At 37.1% G+C, this 22,875-nt stretch overlaps 1 protein-coding gene across 7 annotated transcripts in view; it reads left to right on the forward strand.

Moving 5' to 3' along the window:
- f (espin protein forked) overlaps positions 1–22,875 on the forward strand; it is a 415,448-nt gene that overhangs the window by 368,966 nt on the left and 23,607 nt on the right. For all 7 annotated transcript variants that reach the window (XM_069828470.1, XM_069828467.1, XM_069828468.1 and 4 more), the window contains one exon: positions 7,143–7,559. In XM_069828470.1, the coding sequence (XP_069684571.1) occupies positions 7,143–7,559 (417 nt within the window). The remainder of the gene's footprint in view (positions 1–7,142; positions 7,560–22,875) is intronic.

Raw genomic sequence — 22,875 nt, forward strand, 5'->3', positions numbered from 1 at the left:
TGAAGTCTGACTAGTGTAATATGTAGCTAATCGGTGATGTATGCAATGGAAGGGAAAAGGAACTGGCCATCCTATTCCATGATAATCTGGCCTAGTTGCCTCATAAGTGGTATCACTTGTGAGGTTCAGACTTCTCTTTGGACAATTGAATAAACAACAAGATCAACATGCGGAAGCAGTTCAATTGATAGTTTGTGTAAAATATTATACTGTATATTTTAATTCGCTGAATGCACCTTTCAACATGAATTCGAATACTGGCAACACTGTAAGTAGTTTCGACTTCTTCAGCTGTTAATTTACCATCATGCAGGTACGGTAGAGTAACAACAATGACCCCTTTATCAGAGAAGTTTGTTATTATTCTGGGAAAAGCCGACTTCATCACCACCTTCTAACAATCCGCAATCAGTTGTTATGAATGTGTCACTCGATCTGCCACGGTAGCACTTAGATTTGAAGGCCACCATCTGATCCACGTTGGGTGGCTGTTCCACTTTTGAACAATTAATTGTCAATCTACATTTTTCAATATTGCGGGCATTGTTTCCTGAATACTTTCTCTGCTAGGCCGAAATTACAGTAACCATTGTGGATGTCAACAACATTAAAGTGGCGGTAAAAATACATCATAATTATAATTGTACGATTAACTCCGAACATCACCCTCATAGCAGAATACGACAATCCAGTTTTCATTTTAATTTGAAAATATGTGTAGACGATTTACTTTACTAATCTTACTCTTGGACAGAATTTTTCGAAAGCTTTCGTTGTGAAATCCACTAATAAAAATGGAAAAAAAGAATATTTATGGTCTACATCTTAGGGCGTTTCGACTATCTATGGTAGCTATTTTTGGGTTAAATGATAGGATTGGAAATGTTTCTTTTTATGATTCTACGGGTATGATTGTGTTTCAATTGGCATCAATTTTAACAATATATTCAAAACCACAAATGTCACTCCCATTAAGTCTGGTAGTTCTCTCTCATATTTTATTGCAGAATAATCGCGGAAACCTTGCATTTCATCTGTTCCTGAACTCTTGTCATAACATTTCTTATGTGACTTCAGTTCGGCATGTAATGGAATAGACACTTGAGTAGACAATTCACACAATTCAAATGTGAAATAAAAAAAAAAAACAAAATCACTAAGAGTGGTTTCATTTACTTCTGCCTGTATGGCTACTTAATTTTTATAAATAACACTTGTTGAGCATTCGCCTGCCATAAAACTTAAATTTTCATCTTTTCTTCTTCTTTTTTCGTCTCTTTCCTATCTTTGCGGAGCTAGTTGAGATGAGGCAGTCTTTTTCTTGTACTCTTTTAGAAAAATACTGGGAATGGTATGCTAGTTTTGGGGGGTGTCCTGATCTCGTTCCCAATAAAATGAATACCGCAAATTCTTGTTGCGGGTGTTGTTTCCAAGGTGAATCATCAACACTTGAAATCAAGAACTAAATATCTATATGAATACATTTAAAAATAAGTATATTATTACTTATTGTTGCTAAAATTATGCATAATATATAATTATGTAAAGAACTCAGTAATTATGTACTTTTTGAAATTTAAATTATAAATTCCTGTCGTTGATAACTTAATGGTTATTTATAAACATAATACTATATACATTCTATTTTTTATATTAGGCCTAGTATATAATAATACTATGATTACAAGCAGTGTAGCCTTATTTACTTTAATCTGCGTACTGCTTGGATCCACAATTAGCGTCGTTGCGCTTCAGTTTTCTGTTTTGGGAATGAATGAAAACAATATCGGTTGTTGTGTTCCTATAAGCATTACTACACTCAAGAACACAGCAATTTGCGTTACCTTTCCGCTTTTCAGGATCATCCATATTTCTAATCATTTAACCCGAGATGTTAAGTGTCTTCATACACTTCAAGCACAACTCTATCGCTGCTGTCCTGCAGTTAGTAACAACAGTCGCCACCAGAGGAGCTTGCACGGTGCATAATCCACTGCTCTGTAGATAACCACAACACAGCAGTCGAAACGTCTGCCACTAGCACCAAGACAACGCGGTATAAGCCCAGACCATGTACACCGGCCTTGGAAGCCTACGCCAACACTTAAAATTGTATTAAATTTTTTTGTTTTAAATATCTCAAAGAATAATCCCCTAAAACTAATGACATTACTTACGGTTCATCCTATATGCATAAATTGAAAGTAAAAGTATCGGTACGGTAAAGATTTATGAATTGCAGGAAGCTAGAAGATGAGTGGTCAGTTCTGCGCGTCCAGAATCCATATTTGTATTAATTTTTTTACTATTCGAGATGCCGAAAAGAATAATTCATTGTGTCCATTCGCAATCAAACAAGCGACCCCATAGTATACAGCCAATCGCTTTAACACCGTAAAAATGAGCCGTGAAATAACTAGTGCATAAAATATAGTGTATGTATGTGCAGTTTTATTGCATCTTTTATTTGGTGAGGATATACCTGGCATAGGTATTTAATTGCATTAGTCGGAACAATCGAGATGTGCTGCTCTTCCGGTCGTGTCTGCCACGCGTTGCCATAGTGATAATGGTGTCAGCTGTGTTGGTTCTGCTTGCTTTGCTATCTTATCTGCGTACTTTTACTGTAACAGAAACACAGATCAGCAGTCTGCCCCTCGAGCGAGACGTCACGTGACAAAACAGAAAGGAGGCTGAAATTGTGTACATCTTCATTTACAGTCGTTTCTTTGAATTTTTGCTTCGTCATTATACAAGAAGCAAAGACGAAGTATTGTGATGTTTCAAAATTCGATTCATTGATTTACACAGAAATACATATTTTCACCATTCCTAATACTGTACCGAAAAGTGGTTTTCACCGTGTCTTTTATCTGTCCTTATGTTTGTACGTCCTTTTTATATCTTTACGGCTCGTTGTCTATCCTTCCGTATATAACTTAAATAAGTCCGTCTGCCCTTCTGTACGGAATCCGTACTTTCGTTTTTCCTTCTATACGTTTGTCAGTTTGTCTTTCCGTAAGTCTGTTTGAACTTCCGTACTTCTATTTCTCCTTCCGTATATATGCCCTTTCATACGTCTGTTTTCCTTCCCTCCGTTTGTCTGTTTACCATTCTGTACTTCTGTTTGTCCTTTCGAACATCTGTTTGCCTTCCAAACGTTTGTCCGTCTCTATTCCTGCTTGTCCTTACGTATATCTGCCTGCCTGCCCGTCCGTCCGTCTGTCCTTTCGTCATTCCGTACTTCTGTTTGCCATTTCCGTATATAGATTGTCTTTCCTTACGTCTATCCGTCTGTACTTCTGTTTGTTCTTCCATATATCTGTCCTGTCATACATTTGTTCGTCCTTCTGTACATCTATTTGCCCTTCTTATGTCTGTCCGTCCATATCTAAGTGTCCCGTACGTCTGTCTATTTATCCTTCTGTTTGTCCTTACGTCTTTATCCTTCTGTAGGTCTGTCCTTCCGTACGTCTGTTTGCCATTCTGTACTTCTGTTTGCCCTTCTGTACTTCTGTTTGCCCTTCTGTACTTCTGTTTGCCCTTCTGTACTTCTGTTTGCCCTTCTGTACTTCTGTTTGCCCTTCTTTACTTATGTTTATTATTCTGTACTTATGTTCTTCTGTACTTCTGTTTTTTCTTCCGTATGTCTGCCCGTCCTTCCGTATGTCTGTCCGTTTGCCCTTTTATTTGTCCATCTGTAGGGCTTACGTCTGTTTGTCCTCCCTTATGTCTGTCACCCTTTCCTTTCGTACTTCTGTATAAGAATATTTTTGTTAATTTCTGTTTCGTAATAAATAATGGCAAATTGAACAGCGTAGATCGGATGGATGAATGGATGGATGGATGGATGGATGGATGGATGGATGGATGGATGGATGGATGGATGCATGCATGCTACTTTGCTTAGAACCTTCATTCAGAGACAGAGCTATTTCCTATGCCGTAATTGTACAATGCAGATGTCCTGGAGCAAACCATGCTATGAAATTTTTATTGCCCTTCAGAAGTCCACACTGAGCCCGATTTGAAATCGCGAAGCTCGGTCATTATTCATTAAGGCAAGCATAGGCACCACTACTTCGTCGAGGATGACGTGTAGCCCATATGTTCCTCCAGAATTTAAGAGTCAATGCAAAAATTATGTGCAGTATTGTACATTGAATAGAAAAGTTTTTCCAGCAAAATTTTAGGGTTTAAAAAGTTTGCATACATTAGTCATACTCACAAAAATTACTGATATTTGTTTCAGCATTTCTTATATCTAAAAGTAATTTGAGACATGTATTCAGTATACCCCCTTTATCCATCTTTTTCGATTGTTTACAACTTTCCTTTAAAAAAAAAAAACTGATTTTATTCACACTCGAAAGCTACGAATCAATTAATCGAGTACTATGCATGTGAAATATACAGTAACTTTTACTTAAAAAAAAATACATATTTATATGAAGTCCTTTTGCCAGAGTTGTAAAATATGGTGGTTTACCCAAATATCAGTTTTATTGCATAATAAAGTTTCCTAAAAATGTTTCATTAAGAGAATCTATATCGAAAATTATACCTCAATTGGGAAACTTCTTAGGAAAAAAATTTAGGCTTTCAAAATAACTCTGTTAGTAATTTGCAACATTTTATACAAAAGTAAATTGTTTATATTAAATAGTACAACGAAATATAGTTAGCAGAATTTTCGACTTCATGTTAGACAGTCAGGTTTTAATCCCAGTGAATTCAGACGATAATGAAGAATGTTTTCTCGAGGCACTCACGTTCTCTAAATTTATCATTCCAACAATCCTCCTCTCCTGTTATTCCCGCCCCAATAGGAACTTCCCGGCTTTGGCAGCCTGCACAACATACCCTTGGCATTTAAATTATGCATTATGGCTGACCAGTTATGGAACTGAATATATATTATTCCGATTTGATACAGGTGAAATCAAAGGTAAAGGAATCCCTGTTATAGACCTCAGGGTAGCGGAAGATTAAGGCCTTCACCTTTTCTAGACAATCAGCATTAGTAGCAGTAGGGGTGTCAGTCCTACTTGTTTACTGCTACTCATTTCTGTTAGAGGCTGTGTAATCATCAGAGCCGTAGTAAGGCCGGAAAGATTGGATCAATGGAGAAAATCTATGACCCTACCGGTAATCGAAACCGCGGTCTCTCAGCTCGTAGGATAACATCTTGATCGCGCTGCATGCCTCATTTCTATTTCCTAAAAGTTAAATGTGACAGTATTGTAGGCCACAAAATCCCACAGGATTTCCGAAGGTTAAAGTTTCCATCTTCTTGGCCAACCGATGTAACAACAGTGTCAGTACCTGCTTCCTGCTTTCATCTTCAAGAAAACTCCCTCGAATTCATTTATGTTAGATGCTGAGTCGAACCCAGGGCCATAGAGCTATTTAAAGTTCAATGATCCTATCGGAAATAGAACCCATGAATTTCATATGTGGTGCCATATCAAATACTTTGGTTTCGTTGTAAACTCTAGTAATTTCTATGAGTGCTTTGTTCCGTACATCATGTGCAGTACTGTCCCTGCGGTCTCCTACTTAAGATGATTATGAAAAGTGGATAAGTGTTTGAATCATGACAGAGATAACCATATTTCTGTGAAAAAGCATGTTTCACACAGTTCTTGTCAACTAAAATAATTTTCATTTAGACTAGCCAGGATTTTAACTCGAGTCTACAACGCAAAAAGCGAGCAAACTGTGTGCCGTAAGGACTGCTATTATAACAACTTCATTAACAGAAACGAGACGGTTGTGTAAAGACACCCATAGTCGACAGCTCGTGAAAAATTATTTATATGTAGGTATAATATTTTATCCTCTACGGTCAGAAATGTTACTGGAGAATTTTATAAAGAATTTGCATGTTCTGCTCTCGTTGACTATACAGTGATTATTTTATTGAAAATAATTACTCCTCTTATCTGCCATTTTGTACCACTAATAATAATTCTGCACGGAATTTCGAGTTGCTACATCTTTGTCATTGAAACTGTAAACAGAATCCAGTACGCCACTGAACAAGTTCAAGTTATCAGTCTCTTCTATGCAACGCAATTTCATGCCGTCATATTCCCTGACCAGTTCGTCCAGAAGAAAGCGGAACGCAAGGATAGGTCATTGACATTGATTTCGTCTGCTATGGGTCAAGCACTGTCTTTGTTTACTAAGATTTCATCAATAGGATTGTTCGTTTGAAGTGTGGACTCACACTTTCAGAGATGATAGGAGCAGTGTTGCCAATTCAGCGGTTTTCCCGCGAGATCTAGCGTTTTCGGCGTTAGTTTAGCGTGTAAAATTTATTACATTTGTATTGCTGATATAGGAATTTAACGGGTATTTTTAGCACTCACAGCGGCAAAATAATATAATTTTACATTGACAATATAGCAATTTAGCGGTTTCTGCACGTCTTCACAGCGGATTTTTAAGAGTCGAGTTGGCAACGCTGGATAGGAGTAACGTTCCAAATTCGGCTACGGAGCAAAAAGTAACGTTTGTATTTTTGTCTTGTCGTCATTGGTCTCATTTGATAATACTTCAGTGTCTAAAGAAATAAATCGCCTTGCAGGTTGTGTTTTTTCTAAGAGGACAAGTGTAAATGAGAAACATTGTTATACTAATTGCATGGAAAGTATTAATGATAGAATATAATTCAGTTGACAACTACAGAATGTAAATTGTTCCAAACATAGCATGGTATTAATAATAAAGCTAGAAATACTAGCTAGGATTTGAACCAACGACTATATTTTCCTCATGACATAATGGCGTAATGTAATGGACGTGTCCGCCATTGCCGACTATTTAAAGAGCTCATCTTCTTCCTCCCCCCCCCCTCCCTCTGCAGCGCTAGTTGCTGGTTCTCCACCTGTTGTTCACGTGGAAAGACCCCACTCAAATGTGACATTGGAAGTGGAAGTTTTGAAGTGCAAAACAAGAGACTATCGTGCATGCATTATATAATTTTCTCCCCGGGGCGAAGTGGGTAACCCATTTACTTTCTCCGTGGAACAAGGAGAGGGCGCCCGCGCCACTTTCTGGGTGTGATTCGCAATTAGTTCTGCTCCGTGGGCGGCTCGCTCTGTGCGCAATGGGGTGAACTAGATTTCACTTGGCAGTGAAGAGGCCGGAGTCCCCCGGATCGACGGCAGACAACTCAGAGCAGCGGCCGGCGCCCAACCTGGTGAACAAGCAGATGGTCCTGCCCTTCATCCCACCAAGGTTCCCCAGCTCGTCCGCGGACTCCAACTCGCTCATCAAGCCTTCCGAGTACCTTCGCAGCCTGGGAGGCAGCCGGCTCAAGCTGCCCGACTGCGTGGACCTGGCGACGCCCCCCTGCAGCAAGACGGAGCCCCCGGCGGCCGCAGCGCCCCCGCCGCCGCCCCTGCCGGAGCCCACGGATACAGCGACGCGGAAGCAGCAGCAACAGCAGCCGCTCGGCGCCATCAGCATCCAGGACCTCAACAGCGTGCAGCTGCGACGCACCGACAAGATGCTGGCCGCCAAGACGCTGTCGGCGCCCCCGCGACACAACGGTGAGTCTTTTCAAACAGTTCTTATTTTTACATTTTACACTGCAGCCTATTGACTTATTATGCCTCTATATTTTTCCTATTCTTTAAATACCAGAGGCCTCAGGTCTCATGAGACGTTTTGCAGACACATTTGCCTATATCAAACATCCGTAGTGTCAGTTGAGGTATTGACAAAAGAGACATTTACCTACGAAGCAGTGAATTTAGTAGGGTGAGAAACAGCCTGCTACTTTTTTTTTGTCTGGAATCCTTTCTTTAAGAGAGTTGCTACAGAGTGAGTCGTATTTTGAGAAAATCTGCCCACAGTTACTTAATCTACCACTAATGGGCATTATCTTCTGTAAATTTAAATTTGGGGTTGCATATTCTGCATTATTGAGCAGTGGATCCCATGTTGCTTGACTTCATATGGGAACGCCCAAAAGGTGTATCTTTTTTTCTGATTAAGTACTCAAATGCATTATATAATAGCGTTTATTTAATTTTGTTCGAAGCAGTGAAAATGATTACCACACAGCATAACACATTGCGAATTTTTCTCACTCATATCGTTTCAAAAATTAATTAATGATTACCAAAAGTTTGAGCAGAAAAGCACAATTTCCTATAGACGTAAGAATAATCTTTAGTTGAGTGAAATTTAATGGTGTTATTGTGAAACTGTGAAATCCTTTTTTTGGGGGGGGGGGAGGAGAAAAATTGTGTCTAAATGATATAACATACAAAGTAGAATGTGTAGTATGTGTAGAATTCTTGAAATATGAGGGAAAACGAAGTCTGAAAAAACAAAATGACACAAGAAGGTTTCGATTCATGCTTATACCGTGAATAACTAAAAGGAATTCTTCAAAATCTTGGAATCCCAAACATGGAAATCGTTCAGGGACAACAATTATTATTTTGAACACTTTTATCAAAAATAACATCCCAAATTTAGGATCACATACATTGAAAACCACTGCTGTAAAATATGTGCAGATAGAAGAAAATTTACTTAAATCAAAATAATTTATCCTTAAATTTGTTTCGAGAAGATCACGTATTGTGTTACTATATGAATTTCATTCACATTCATAAATCTCCAATTAGCATTAGGAGTAACTTTGTTAATCCAAACAGTACAATGCTACTACTCGTATTACAGGGATTTACCTTTTTAATATTTTTGGAGAAATACTAATTTCATTTGTGTAGCAATGTTATTAGAACACTCTTATTTTGTTAAATGTTGTGCAAACTTCAGTTTTAATGAATTACAGCAGAACGATTTTTTTGTCGATTATCTCCATTGTTTACGCATTGAATGAACATTATGTAATATAGCCTATCATATTGTTCGGCTATTCAAAACTATCAAATTTCGAATAATTTGAAAACTATTATTTAAGGAACTAATTTGGTTTACAAATCGGAATAAAACCTAACAAAGAACAAAGAAAACCGTATGAAAAGTATCGGACGAAATATTCGATGTTTACATTGTGTTAATGAAGAAATTTACTTTAGTCGATAGTGCTTATGACTACTAATCATCAGACCTTTACAAGATCTGAGCATGCGCATCAATTTTAGACTTGCCGACTGTCAATTATGCCATTACGCATCTTCCAGCCACCAAAAAATAACTGTCCCTGCTGTAAATACGACCACTAACCCTGTTTGAGCATTATATCATCTTAAAAGAGAGGAGAATATAGTTATCGGAATTCAGTGTCATTCTTGTTATAAACATTAAATTCCTTTCCTGTTTCATACAGTGTGGACAGTTGCTCGTACCTTGAATGGCAAGCTTTTCATGTTTCTTTCACTGACCGTTCATTCAGTTTTATAAAAGTTCTGAACGGGTTGTAAGTCTCGGACTGCGTGAGTCACTTCCTCTGCGCGCTTCGTTGCCTTCACTCGGAATTACACTGTACGCAACTCAGTTCTGAGGGGGAAATTGAGAGAGATGAATGAATTTCAGCTCGCCATAAATTGTGTACCTGTTGACTGAAGTTCTGATGGTTGTGCCGTGCTTAAGTTTTAATGCCTGTAAATATTAGTGAATTGGGCTTCACTAAATCGATTTATGATTAGTTAAACCAAATTTATGCACAGAACTGGAGTTTGCAACACGTGCAATTCATTATGATTAATATAGAATTCATTCATTTCATTGAGCCTTTGATTAGTATTAACAATTACTGCTGGTATAACCTTTTACGAACATGTTCAGAGTTCTGTCTTTTGACATATTCATGTAGTCTTGTAGGCTATAGCTACGCTGACTATATTTCCTTGAGAAAAAAAAAACATGACATTTGGATGACAAAAACGGGAAGGAATTTATATAATATTCTATATTTAAAAACAGGGATAAAAAGTTTAGTTACAACTTACCACTATTCTTCAGTGATTAGAACCCATATAAAACATATAGGCTATAGACTGGACGGGGGACTACATTCCACCATAATCGTACTGTACCATGAATATTAATTTCTCCGATGAAGTAATCTTACACAGCAAATTTCGGTCTTTCATAAAACTTCTCACATTCCGTGACACCATTTTGCCTCACAACTAATTTAGTCCTCATCGTCTCTACAAGTAACCTAGAATTAACCTTTGATCACATACTGTTCTAACAGAATATATACTCTCCATAAGTGCTGCACTTCCTGAAAAGGCAAAGAATAATTTTTACAGTATTACAAAAATTTTAAAAGTGTAGACTTTTTCGCTCATTTCAGAAAAATCTGTACCCATCTTTCAGAAACAAGAATGTTTTCTTTCTTACATGTGTGTATCTAACTACCTCAAAATGACACATTTATCTGCATCCATGAGTAACGGAAAAATGGACATTACAATGTTCGAAGGCCACTTTTGTCCCATCACTACACATTCTTTTCAATTTGATAAATATGAATTCTTTCTGGAGATAGTCATTAAAACTGCAATTTCGCCTCTTTAGCATTACAAGAATATACCTAAAGCATTGGTTCACAAACTTTTTAAGATGTGACCCACTTTTGAGCGAGACATTTGCTTGCACCCCCCCCCTTACCATATCGATACTTTACCCTTTGAGGAACAGAACTGTTTTATTAACAAATTTTAGGCGCATATTGATCAAATGAAATAAAATACATAAAATAGAGATGAAATTGGCAAAAATTGTGTATGTTCATACATTTGCATAAAAATTAAGAGGTGACTTTATTTGAAGCCACTATGGTACAACTTCACGACATAAAAACAATTCAGACTTTTACCTAGAAACAATACTAGAATTACTCGTGGTAAAGAATGATTCAAATGAAGCCACTATGCCTAAAAGGGTTAACCTCATTCGAAAAGTGTAAATTTCTGTAAAATCGAAAACAACGATAATTTTACTTAAAATCAGTGAATACCACCCAACTTCTAATGTGTCGGTACCTCCAAGACGAGAAATCGGAATATGTAAACCTATTTTCCAGTTCTCTTGGGCTTCTTACACTAGCCTTCCTTGCTGATATATTTTTCGAATACTTAAACATTTTGAATAGTATCAATAGTATAGTATTACTCAAATCAACTTTACAGGAAGTTAAACATAAAAGCTAGATTTGCATAATACACGTCACTGTTCGTTAACAGAAAACAACAATTTAAGTCACACAGAGCTAGTGTGCATTCAATGTTGGTTCCTTGACGGTTGTCAGCTCACTTTGAGGTTTGTGGATATAGAGGGAAAAATTGGATCGGTGTCTGGTAGAGTTCCCGGGTAGCTCAGTTGGTAGAGCGTTGGTATGTTTAACCAAAGGTCCCGGATTCGATGCCCGATCCCGGAACAATTTTTCCCTCGAAATTATTAATTTTGAATAGTAGTTTGTAAGACCAAGATGTTAACATAATAACAGCTAGAGATTAAATCGACAGACTCATAAGGAAGCTTCATTTTCGTTCGACGTCATTTGGCAAAAATAAATTCATTTCATTTAAGCTTATTTAAGAACTGATGGAAAAGTCAGCTACGTACCGTGTGATACGACAAATACTGAGTTTTCTTTTGCGAACATGCAATTAAGTTTGCACAATTTTAAACAACTTTTTGAGTATATTCCTAAAGGAACTCAAACCAATTACGACAGTCACAGATGGATACTGAATCCGTTTTTAGATAGTTGCTTTCAACTGGCTGAAATTAAAAAAAACATATATATTAAAGAAAGAATTATTGAAATATGTACCTACTCTTGGAATGTTGAAGCTACTTCTTTTTTCGCAGAGCGTAGACCAGTTTTAGATGAAAAAATGCAAGAATACCTCGAGTTTACGAAAGAAACTCTTAAATTATTTATAGCATTTTCAACCTTGTACTTATGCAAATTGAGTTCCTCGTCTATGATTGTCATTCAAACAAATGCGAAATAAAATTCTTTAACTTGAAAATGTCACTGTAAGCGTATCGAATACAAAGTTCAGATTTGAGGAGATAATTCTGAAAAATAGGCACATTTATCGGATTAATAATTTTTATTTTATAACTACTGAAATATTTTGTTATTATTTTTGTGTTCAATGTTGTTTATATTTATTTTTGCAAATACAACATAAATGCATATTAACAAGGTGTTTTATTGTATTTTGTAAATCATCTCGCGACTCCCTAAGCTCTTTATACAACTCTCCAGAGAGTCGCGATCTCCACTTTGAGAACCACTGACTTAAAGCTTTAGAAAATAAAACTTAATCACTTAGAATATTTAAAAACTATTAAATTAAATTCACCAGCTCTCACTTGCACACAGTGTAGACATGGCTATTTTATAAGGGATGAGGACGACGAATCACAGAAAAGTATGCATTTCATATGCTAGGAAGATGAGCTGACAACAAGGTGGAAGCTTTCTTGGAAAACCATAAAACTTAATAAGGGTTTCGCATTGTGTTTCAACTTTCAGTAGAGGTAGACTAGATCACTGTCCTCATATCTCCATTTCTTTCTGAAGTGTTTGTGCAAAGATTTTCCCTACGTTACCTGGTTTTCAGTTAGGAAATAACAGTACTATTGTGCTTTTAAGCAAACAATTTCCGAGAAAGAAATATTGTCGGAATTTTTAATATCAACTACAACCGATTAATTTTAATCGACTCGATTATTCGATTAAATATTTTGATCGATTAATCTTACAACAGAAATTGATCGATTAATCGATTAGGTTAATCAATTAAATCCCACAACACTAATTAAAATAAAAAATTGAATATTATTGCAATAATTGAACATTTCGAGACGTGGAATCCAACAGGAACCGATTTCTTCTAGAAAACAAGAATTGAGTGTGATCCCAAAACTTGCTGAGTTCATTTGGTAATTTTTATGATTTATATATATGATTATGTTTGAGCCCTCTATCATTATATTTTAAGCATATACTCTTCAAAATAACACCAATCCTTGTCTAAAGCATGTCACTTGAAAACTCGCTCAGTCCGTAGACCGATGGATACAAAAACTAGGCCAGTCCTTTCATAAAAATGGACTTAACGCGTTTTGGGATCACACTGTTCAATTACAGGTATAACTGCAACTAGTGTAACAAAAATAGGTCACGAAAATAATGGCGTTTCGTAAAGAAATATATGTACTGAATCCTGTACCATATCACAAATTTAGACGTGGACACCCATATCAATGTGATATACAGAGTGTTTCCGGGCTGATATTACAAACTTTCAGGGATGATGGGGAAGGGCACATGTATCAATTTGAGATGAGGAACCCTGGTCCGGAAATGACTGAGTCGAAAGTTATAAGCAAAAATAGTTGTGTGGAAATGGAATTGTAATTTGGCACCACGTGCCCTCCTTCCCTTAACCTTTGGAACAGTCATGGAAAGATGGTATGGGCCGGATGTCTCCTACGTTGATACTTGACCCGATACAATCTGTGAGCTTGTCTACTGTTCCCATTGGCTCATCTGTATTCGAAAATCAGGTCTGCATATCCCGCTCTCGTGTACTTCTCCATTTCACTAGGACTGATCGAGTGGACACTGCAACTTGTACACATACACTTCTGTTTACAGACGTGCATATCAGGACCGACCATGTCCGTTACACGTTACGCTATCTGCATTGCTTTATTGTAGTTTCCTGTCCCCACCCCTCAGACAGCGCACTGAATGGAATACTGTAAGTAGACAACGTAAACAACGTCAGATGAATACAGTATGTGTAAGATGTACAGATAAATACACGGCAATAAGGTGTACAGAGGAATAAAATTATTTCATTTCCACACAACTATTTTTGCTTGTAACTTTCGACTCAGTCATTTCCGGACCAGGGTTCCTAATCTCAAATTGATACATGTGCCCTTCCCCATCGTCCCTGAAAGTTTGTAACACTAGCCCGGAGACACCCTGTATATTTCGTCACAGCACTTCTTTACATATAATGGTGTACCTCGCATTTCTCGTATACGGTGCCACCATGAACAATCATTACAATAACACTTCTTTGCAGTACGCGATGCTGTAATTCTCACTAGCTATCTATCCTCTCATTGCTTAATCTATCGTACTATTCAAAACTTACCCTACATTTCCCTTTCTATTCACTATTTATTTATTCAGTAGATCTAATATTAGTCTTCTCTAAGTGTCATCTCTAATATTGTATACCAACCCATATATTAATATAATCAGCGTGAGAGATCACCGATGTGCGGGTTATGCTACAGCAATAAGATGAAGGCAGTGGTCCGAGAATTAAAAGATGAGTAGAGGCTCATCCTAACAAGTCCCCGGTAGTGGCTTTGAAAGATGAACTAACAGGCATTACGATGAAGCAGTGATCATTGAATTCCCGAACATTGCTGAGAGATATTAACAGACAAGAGAACAAGCAACGATCAACCATACTGCGGTTACTCACCGAGGTTGTCATACAAGCTTCTGAACAAAATTCGCAAGGATCAGCGAGGAAACGAAATTATTATTATAAAGTTACAGGGGGCACCGTAATATTAAGCAGAAATATAGTATATCATCAAACAGGATAAAATAGATTAAAATTGTCCGGAAGTGCAATGAATACGAAGCTTACAATGGCATACCCTGTTAGCTATATGCTATTAGCTATAACTTGAAATTATATTCTGAAGATAAACTGGAGGATGTGTAAAATAAATAATTAACTCAATAATTTACAAATTGAAATTTTCAAATCATGTGAGAAAAAGAATAAATATGTGCACTATACATTCCCATTTGGCGAGAAAAATAGTTGACACATGGTGTCATTTGCAAATTTAAAATCATTGGCAAGAAAAATAGTAGGCCTAGACAGATTGTGAGTTAACGAAATTGCCCATGTCTAAATTCACAATTGACACACTCACCTGCCGATGAATTTATCTTGTAGTCAATATATTTCGATGACGAAATGTCTGCTGGTAAAATGTCCGCGAATCATTGGAATTATACAGAGTGGAAGTGAAATAACCCTGCAGATTTTGAGAGCGAGTAGCTGATGTTGTATGTAACAAAAAAGTGCGATACCATATTGGTTGAAAGTTCATAGTTTTCTCAGAAAAAAATGTTCTTTCCCAAATGTTTAACATCCTCTTTTTCGGTAACTATTGCGAGTAGGATCGTGATTTTTGTCTATATCAATAGAAAATCTAATAAAGAATCATTTATTCCTCTGGCGTATTTTAATAGCGTGGACGGTTTTCGTGTAAATTTAATTTAAAAACCACTAATTTCAAGCCACTGAATGTTGCGAACAGATTGCAACGTCGTAGCGAGAGAGGGAGGCTCGCGTACAGAGACAGACCAGAGTTCGTTTCCATATTATATATATCACTCATACAACTTTGCTCCCTTAATCGCTGGATACATATCTTCATTTTTCAGTGATCCCGGCTATTTATTTCCACGCCAAGTACTTGAACATCATAACTTGTTCGAAGCTTGCATCTCAGACATAGCTTACTTACAGTCTTGATTTCGTTTTTGTAGTTGAGTCTTAATTTCATATTTGTGGCAGCTGAGGTGGAATCTGTGTAATGATCTTTCCAAATCAACTTTGTATCCGACATCAGGACAATGTCGTCTGCGTAACATACTAATTATACGTGATTAATCATATTCATGTAATATATTTCTAGACCAACAGTATGCCACAGATACGTGGGTGAATACAGACTCAAAGTCAGTGAGGTAATGGGGAAATGGCAAAGTGGAAACCTAAATACTCAGAAAAGTGAAGAAACGACAGTAGCGTCCCACAAGAAAACCTGCTCAATATCTGTATTTGGAAGTACCGGGTTTAAACCCGGGGAGCACTCTGCGTGCAATTGAGGTCGCAGTGCTCGGCCATTGAGATCGAGTCTTGAGAATTCAGACCTGTTTCAAAGTTGCATGCGAGTGTGACGTGAGCAAACCGGATGTTTGCTGTGCGATACTATCGTCCATCAGTTGAGGCAGGTTATGTGGATAGCGTACTTACTTGCATGCTTATATGGTTCCATGAATTCAAACACTCGGTGTCCGTGGTTATTTTCTCCATGGGTTTCATGTAGTAGTTCTTCTATGGATGATGTTAGGATGGACTACGAGTAGTTTCCCATAGTTACGCTACCAGTAATGACAAACTAATGCCCTTGATCACACACACATTCCTTTGTTATGAAATGACAACATAAAAAGAGCAGTCCACATCTGTGGAGTAACGGTCAGCGCGCCTGGCTGCGAAACCAGATGGCCCAGGTTCGAATCCGGGTCGGGGCAAGTTACCTGGTTGAGGTTTTTTCCGGGTTTTTCCGAACAAATGCTGGGTAACTTTCGGTGCTGGACCCCGGATTCATTTCACAGGCGTTATCACTTTCATTTCACTCAGACGCTAAATAATTTGAGATGTTGATACAGCGTCGTAAAATAACCCAATAAAAATAAATAAAAAGAGCACAACCACCAGTCTCTACTGCTAGATGGAAGTAGGCCTATAATTGCAAGTTATTACTCCATGCAATTCCGTAAGGGTTATAACGTGACTTCTTTTGCAGCCGCTAGATGGCAGCATAATGAAATTGATAAAACTTATTGTCCTGAAAGTCCATTAGGCTGATCAGTCTCTTACATGTGATCAGGGGAAAATTTTCCCAAACACCGTCTTTGGTACCACAATTCTCATTTACGAGGAAGCCTTTTAAAATTATCTGGCTGAAATCACTCTGAAAAGTCGTATTAGCTTAGTTAGACTCTGAAGGAAATATTAAAAAATGAATCTTCCAGTGCAAACTGCAAGACACAAAAAAACGTTATAGAAATTTTAACATGTGCATTTGATTTGTCTTATTGTCAAAATATTTGAGTACACGTCCATAATACTCCACTTTTCCTCGTCCATAAAGCAAATTATAATGTGCCGTCTACGTTATACAGGGTGATTCACGAGGATTCACCGTCCTTTATGGAAGTTATTTCTGAAGACATTTTGAGCAAAAAATGTGATATAAACATAGTTTCTATTCTCAATATTTTCAGAGTTACACTAATTTAAACTTGGTTGTAAAATACGTTTTTTCTTTACTGTAGTTTGAAGGTAAAAGAATAATACAAATAGAGAATGAACCATTCAGAAGTATCATTTCTTTAATTGGAAAGTATTATGAAGCTAAAAATGTGTTGTGAACTCCTTAGTTGCTTCGTACAGACATCTTTTTCTATTTTAACTAGAAAATTACATTATTCCTACGCACTTATCACAACAATTATTACAAATCACACCACTTTCACCGACTTAATTATTTGCAGTTCAATTTTGCATCCTAACTTACAGTCTTGGAGAGTTTACAACACATTAAAAAAAAAAGTCGCCGTCTGCTTGAGTACACTTGGCCGCACGCTTGTGAACGCTCTACATAACTGATTTCCGTAGCTCTCGCGCTGGCTGCTGACTGCTCGCTGACCAAGATCACGCGTTCACAGCAATGCGTTCCAATAACTAAACGTAACTCTGTAAATATTTGCTCAGAATAAGCTCCGTAAAGGACGGTAAATCTCCGTGAATCATTCTGTATATCACACTGAAATACTATTGGCAGAGAGGATAAGGAATTTCCTAGGTAGTACACTGTTCATAGCGGGCTCGAATCCATTGTGACTTACAAATTACCTATCTGTCAACACTGAAGTGCAAGGTGTGATGCATCTGACTTACCTTTTCTAGCGAAAAGTGGAAAGAATCATTTTAATTTGTATTTCAAACAAAATTTTTGTGCCTTATATTTGTATTGGCATGTACAACTTTGGCTCACTTATTCTTAATAGAAATTCCCGTGTACAAACTTTCAAAATGATTCACGGTTTGAAACTAGGCAGTGTCTAGACCTACATGTTTGCAGAAAATATAATTCACGTTACAATAAAAAATAATTTCATTGTTACAAAACTAGCAGACTTATTTATCACGATTTTGTACATCATAATGACCTAATTTCAGAACCAATGAACACCAAGAGAGGAGTAAGAAAATATGATGTATTGTCGTCATACTTGTTTAATATTTATCTAGACAATATACCGATAACAAAAAAATGGAAATACGGAGTACATGACATTCACTTATCGTTAGAAACAATTATCATTCACTCAGGTACTCAAACATATAAATACATAGGTGACTCTGACTATGAATGAGAATGAGTTACGATTGCGAAACATGTGCTAAATGAAATGTTTTAATCATTCTGATTGATAATATCCCTCCCAAGACAAAAATGTGAAAATTTATATTGAAAAATCATCTACATAATTAAAATTTCGTAAGAATTAGAAACTTTGAAAACTTGATATTGCTCGAACAGAGATAACGCTGTTTTGAAATTAAAAATGTGTAAGAAACAATTGCGTAAATAAAAGTAATTGTGGAAAATAAATAATAGCGACGGCGAAGTTTGGATTGCACATTAACATTTCAGAAACAACGCTGTTATGGACCAGCCAAGTTTTGATTCTAAAGAAAAGGTAGAATATGTCCATAACTAAAAGTTGCACAGACGATATTCCTAAAATAACAATAATAAATTATTACTTGCACATCTCACAATATTGGACCATGAAATAAGCCATGGCATGTGAGGAAAAATTAAATTATAACACTTAATGGAAGACATTAATCTTGCCGAGAAATGAGAATGACATTCTTAACGAATGGACAATAATATGCAGGCACTATCCCAAAGGTTTGTGTTCTAGTATCGATTCAGAAGCAGATGAGACCTAGGAAGAAAACTATAAATTATGTTTTATTTAACGACCCTCGCAACTGCCGAGGTTATATCAGCATCATCGGTGTGCCGGAATTTTGTTCCGCAGTAGTTCTTTTACATGACAGTAAATCTATTGACATGAGCCTGTCGCATTTAAGCACACTTAAATGACATCGACCTGGACCGGGATCGAACTCGCAACCTCGGACACAGAAGGCCAGCACTTTACCGATTGAACCACCCAGGCCGACACTGGAAAACTACTAGACGTAGATTGCGTGATTAGCAATACCTCGTGCTTCGACCCTAAACCTGTCTCAAATCTGAAGTTTTTCGCAACATTATTATTAATGTACATAGGCCAAATAGAAATGATCGGGACGAAATTCATTTACAAACTGCTGAGCCATTTATACCCGAACCCACACTTTCAGAAGTCGAAATTGCGATAGAAAGTCTGAAAAAGTACAAGTCTCCAGGTATCGATCAAATTCCAGCAGAATTAATACAAGAGGGTGGAAGCGCATTATCTAGCGAAATTTATAAACTTGTACTTGCTATTTGGGAAAAGGAATTTGTACGAAAACAATGGAAGGAGTCCATAATTGTACCTATTTTTAAGAAGGGGGACAAGACTAACTGTGGTAACTTTCGAGGAATATCACTTTTGTTGACGTCGTACAAAATGTTGTCGAATATTCTTTTGAGAAGATTAACTCCGTACGTAGATGAAATTATTGGGGATCATCAGTGCGGTTTTAGACGTAACAGATCGACTGTTGATCATGTTTTTTTTTTTTTTTTTTTTTTTTTTGTATTCGACAGATATTGGAGAAAAAATGGGAGTAGGCCTATAAGGGTACAGTATATCAGTTATTTATAGATTTCAAAAAGGCATATGATTTGGTTAAGAGAGAAGTTTGATATAATATTCTTATTGAATTTGGTATTCCCAAGAAACTAGTTCGATTAATTAAAATGTGTCTCAGTGAAACTTGCAGGTCAGTGTCTATCTGATGCTTTTCCAATTCACTGCGGGCTAAAGCAGGGAGATGCACTATCACCTTTACTTTTTAACTTTGCTCTAGAATATGCCATTAAGATAGTTCAGAATAACAGACAGGGTTTGGATGGTGTGAATATGTTAGGAGAAAATCCAGAAACGATTAGGGAAAACACGGAAATTTTACTTGAAGCAAGTAAAGCGATAGGTTTGGAAGTAAATCCCGAAAAGACAAAGTATATGATTTTGTCTCGTGACCAGAATATTGTACAAAATGGAAATATAAAAATTAAGCCACAGTACAATATTATTAGCCTACAGTCGTGGTATACAACAACAACAATTGTAATAGTAATAATAATAATAATAATAATAATAATAATAATAAATTTAACGTTCAAGGAGCCACCGTCATAGCTCAGGCAGCAGGGCGTTTACTTGTTGCTCCATGTTGCTCTCGGACGTGGATTTAGATTTCCGCTTGGGCTGATTACCTGGTTGGGTTTTTTTCGAGGTTTTTCCAAAGTATCATTTCGCTATCAGAAATTCCAGCGACGTATACTGTATAACCAAATAGTTGATACAGCGTTGTTAAATAACCGACTAAAGAAATAGAAAATATTCAATTGACATTCAGCCAAGTGCAAACCTCTAGCTCAAGATATTAAGAGAACGTTCTCTTAAGAAGAAATCCAACTTGAACCATTATTAATATCAATAAAAATAGTACTAGTCCAATACAAACTGTAGCCTAAGGCACAAAAAATTGCTAGAATATTCCTTTCCACTGAAATACCAGTTATCTTTATACCGTTCCAATAGCGAAGGCACACCTTATGCCACAGTAGAGGCAGTCTGTTAACTAAATCAATGCCTGCTATGAACTACATATTGTATTCTCTTTGAACACTTGTGAGAAATTTTCTACCTCAACTGTCTATACCAAATAAAATGCACCACAGAGCTGTCTTCTGGAACGTACATCACAATGCAGAAAACAACTCAAGTGTACAGACGCTATTGTTTGCGAGTGCAGAAGCTGCACTTCGTGATGACACCATGAACTCATTGTATGAAATCCACGTACAATTCCGAATTAAGTAATAACAAGAAATGTGCATCCAGTACAGCTTCTCTACGGCTTAATTGCTTCAGACCGTGCCTTTGGAGAAGCCATGCATGCAGTTCGTGAAAGTGTAACAACTGAATGTCAATGCTAACAAACGCCCCGACTCTGGAAAGCGGCCACTGTGAAGCCCTCGCTAACCCTTAGCTCGCCGTGCTGTGACGAATTAATTTCTCCTGAACAAACCGGAGAGCTCAATTCTACTGCCCTGTTTCTGGAAATGTTGTTCTCCTCTTTCGAGGAACTACAGGTTACGGTACGGGTTTGTAGGGTATCTACGAATCAATGTTTAAAGTGGCTTTAAAAGGATGTGACGATATGCAACTAATGTGCGTTAATTTCAAGAAAATCAATAATTATTTCAGAAAAATTAACTTCAAATTTGAATAGGATATAACATAGGGCCTATTTAAAAACTTCAATTACAAAAAATATAAATAATTTCTTAGAAGCAAAATAATAAACAAATTACACTGATAGGAAGCAATTCGTATCTTACTACATTTATGGGGAAAGGAACTGACCACCCTACTCCATTATTTCCTGGCCTAGTTGTCTCATGAGTGATGCCTTTGTGCCACTTGTGGTGTCCAGTCAGTCTTCCGATAGTTGATTAAACAAAAACTACATTTATTTAAACACAGTTAACCTTGTTATCTGAAATTCACAAGAGCCACAGCTTCCCATGCTTCAATTCTTTGATGTGTGGACACATTGTGTAGTTTAATACAATTTGACCCCTACACCCTACACGTGTCCCGCAACAGTCTAGATTAGGCTGAGGCTTTTGGTGAATAAAGCGGTTTTTATATAATATTTGACACTTCAATTAGAAGTTAGAGTATAAACGACAAAGTCCTCCAACATGCATTATTAACGTGCAGATCGGCTTGTTTCACAGCTACCTACCTGTCGCTACTGTTACAAAAATCGTGTCCATCCCGATTATAAGTTGCTGGCTGATTTTAATTATATATGAAAAATGTGATGCACGGACAGAAGATCTACAGGAAATACGTCTACTTTTATGCGTCTAATGACAGTAGGCAACATGTCTACATAAAGTAAGTCTACTCTGTCTTTTAGTCTACCTGAGAAAATGTCTACAAAATATGAAAGTTCCTACTAGAAAAAGTCTATTAATGAAATAATTGTTATATAACACTTATTTAATTACATTACTGAAGTTTTAAGGAACAAATTTATAGCACTTTATTTAGAAGAAATAATATAAATTTATAATTACAACATTGAGAAATATATAACGGCCACCTTTGCCTCGAAGTTTAGAAGAATTAGATGTTGTACCTCCATATGATGTTACTAGTAACGGAGATCAATAGGTATATTTTTGCCTCTCAGGCACCAAAACTAACGCCTTCTCATCGTTTGCGATATTATCTGCTTCCTCATGTATTATTGCATTTGGTGGTGCTTTTGGAGTATTGAATGCTCGTTGCCTTATATTTGCGACTACTCTTCTTACTTTGACATCTGCCCATCTACTTTTGTGCGTATGCAATCCAGTTTTGTAAACATGTACTTTATATCAATCAGGTTATTACCCGTAGCATTGCAGGTAACACGGAGAGCACACTTCCAGTACATCTTGTTGCCATCCTGATTTACACGCCTCAAATGGTACCTAGTCAAAATTGTTGTGCACCAGAATTTTCTTTCTTTTTGCAATCTATAAGCTTAGTGCAAGTGTTCATTGTGAATTGGTCTCGAGGCAGCGTGCTGAACTCCTGATCAAGGTGGCCCGGGTTCGATTCCCGGTCATAAAGTCAGAGGGATTTAATTCGGACCTCTTCACGGAGACTGGTTGTCTGTCCATTGTCCCGGTGTGTGTGGAGTCTCGCAGTGGCCCCCGGTACCCTGACTCAGAAAACCAGTCCTGCAGTGTGTGCGTGTGTTCAGTAGAGTTGTGGGTCTA

The sequence above is a fragment of the Periplaneta americana genome, chromosome 6 (genome assembly GCF_040183065.1).
Source record: "Periplaneta americana isolate PAMFEO1 chromosome 6, P.americana_PAMFEO1_priV1, whole genome shotgun sequence".
NCBI lineage: Eukaryota > Metazoa > Arthropoda > Insecta > Blattodea > Blattidae > Periplaneta > Periplaneta americana.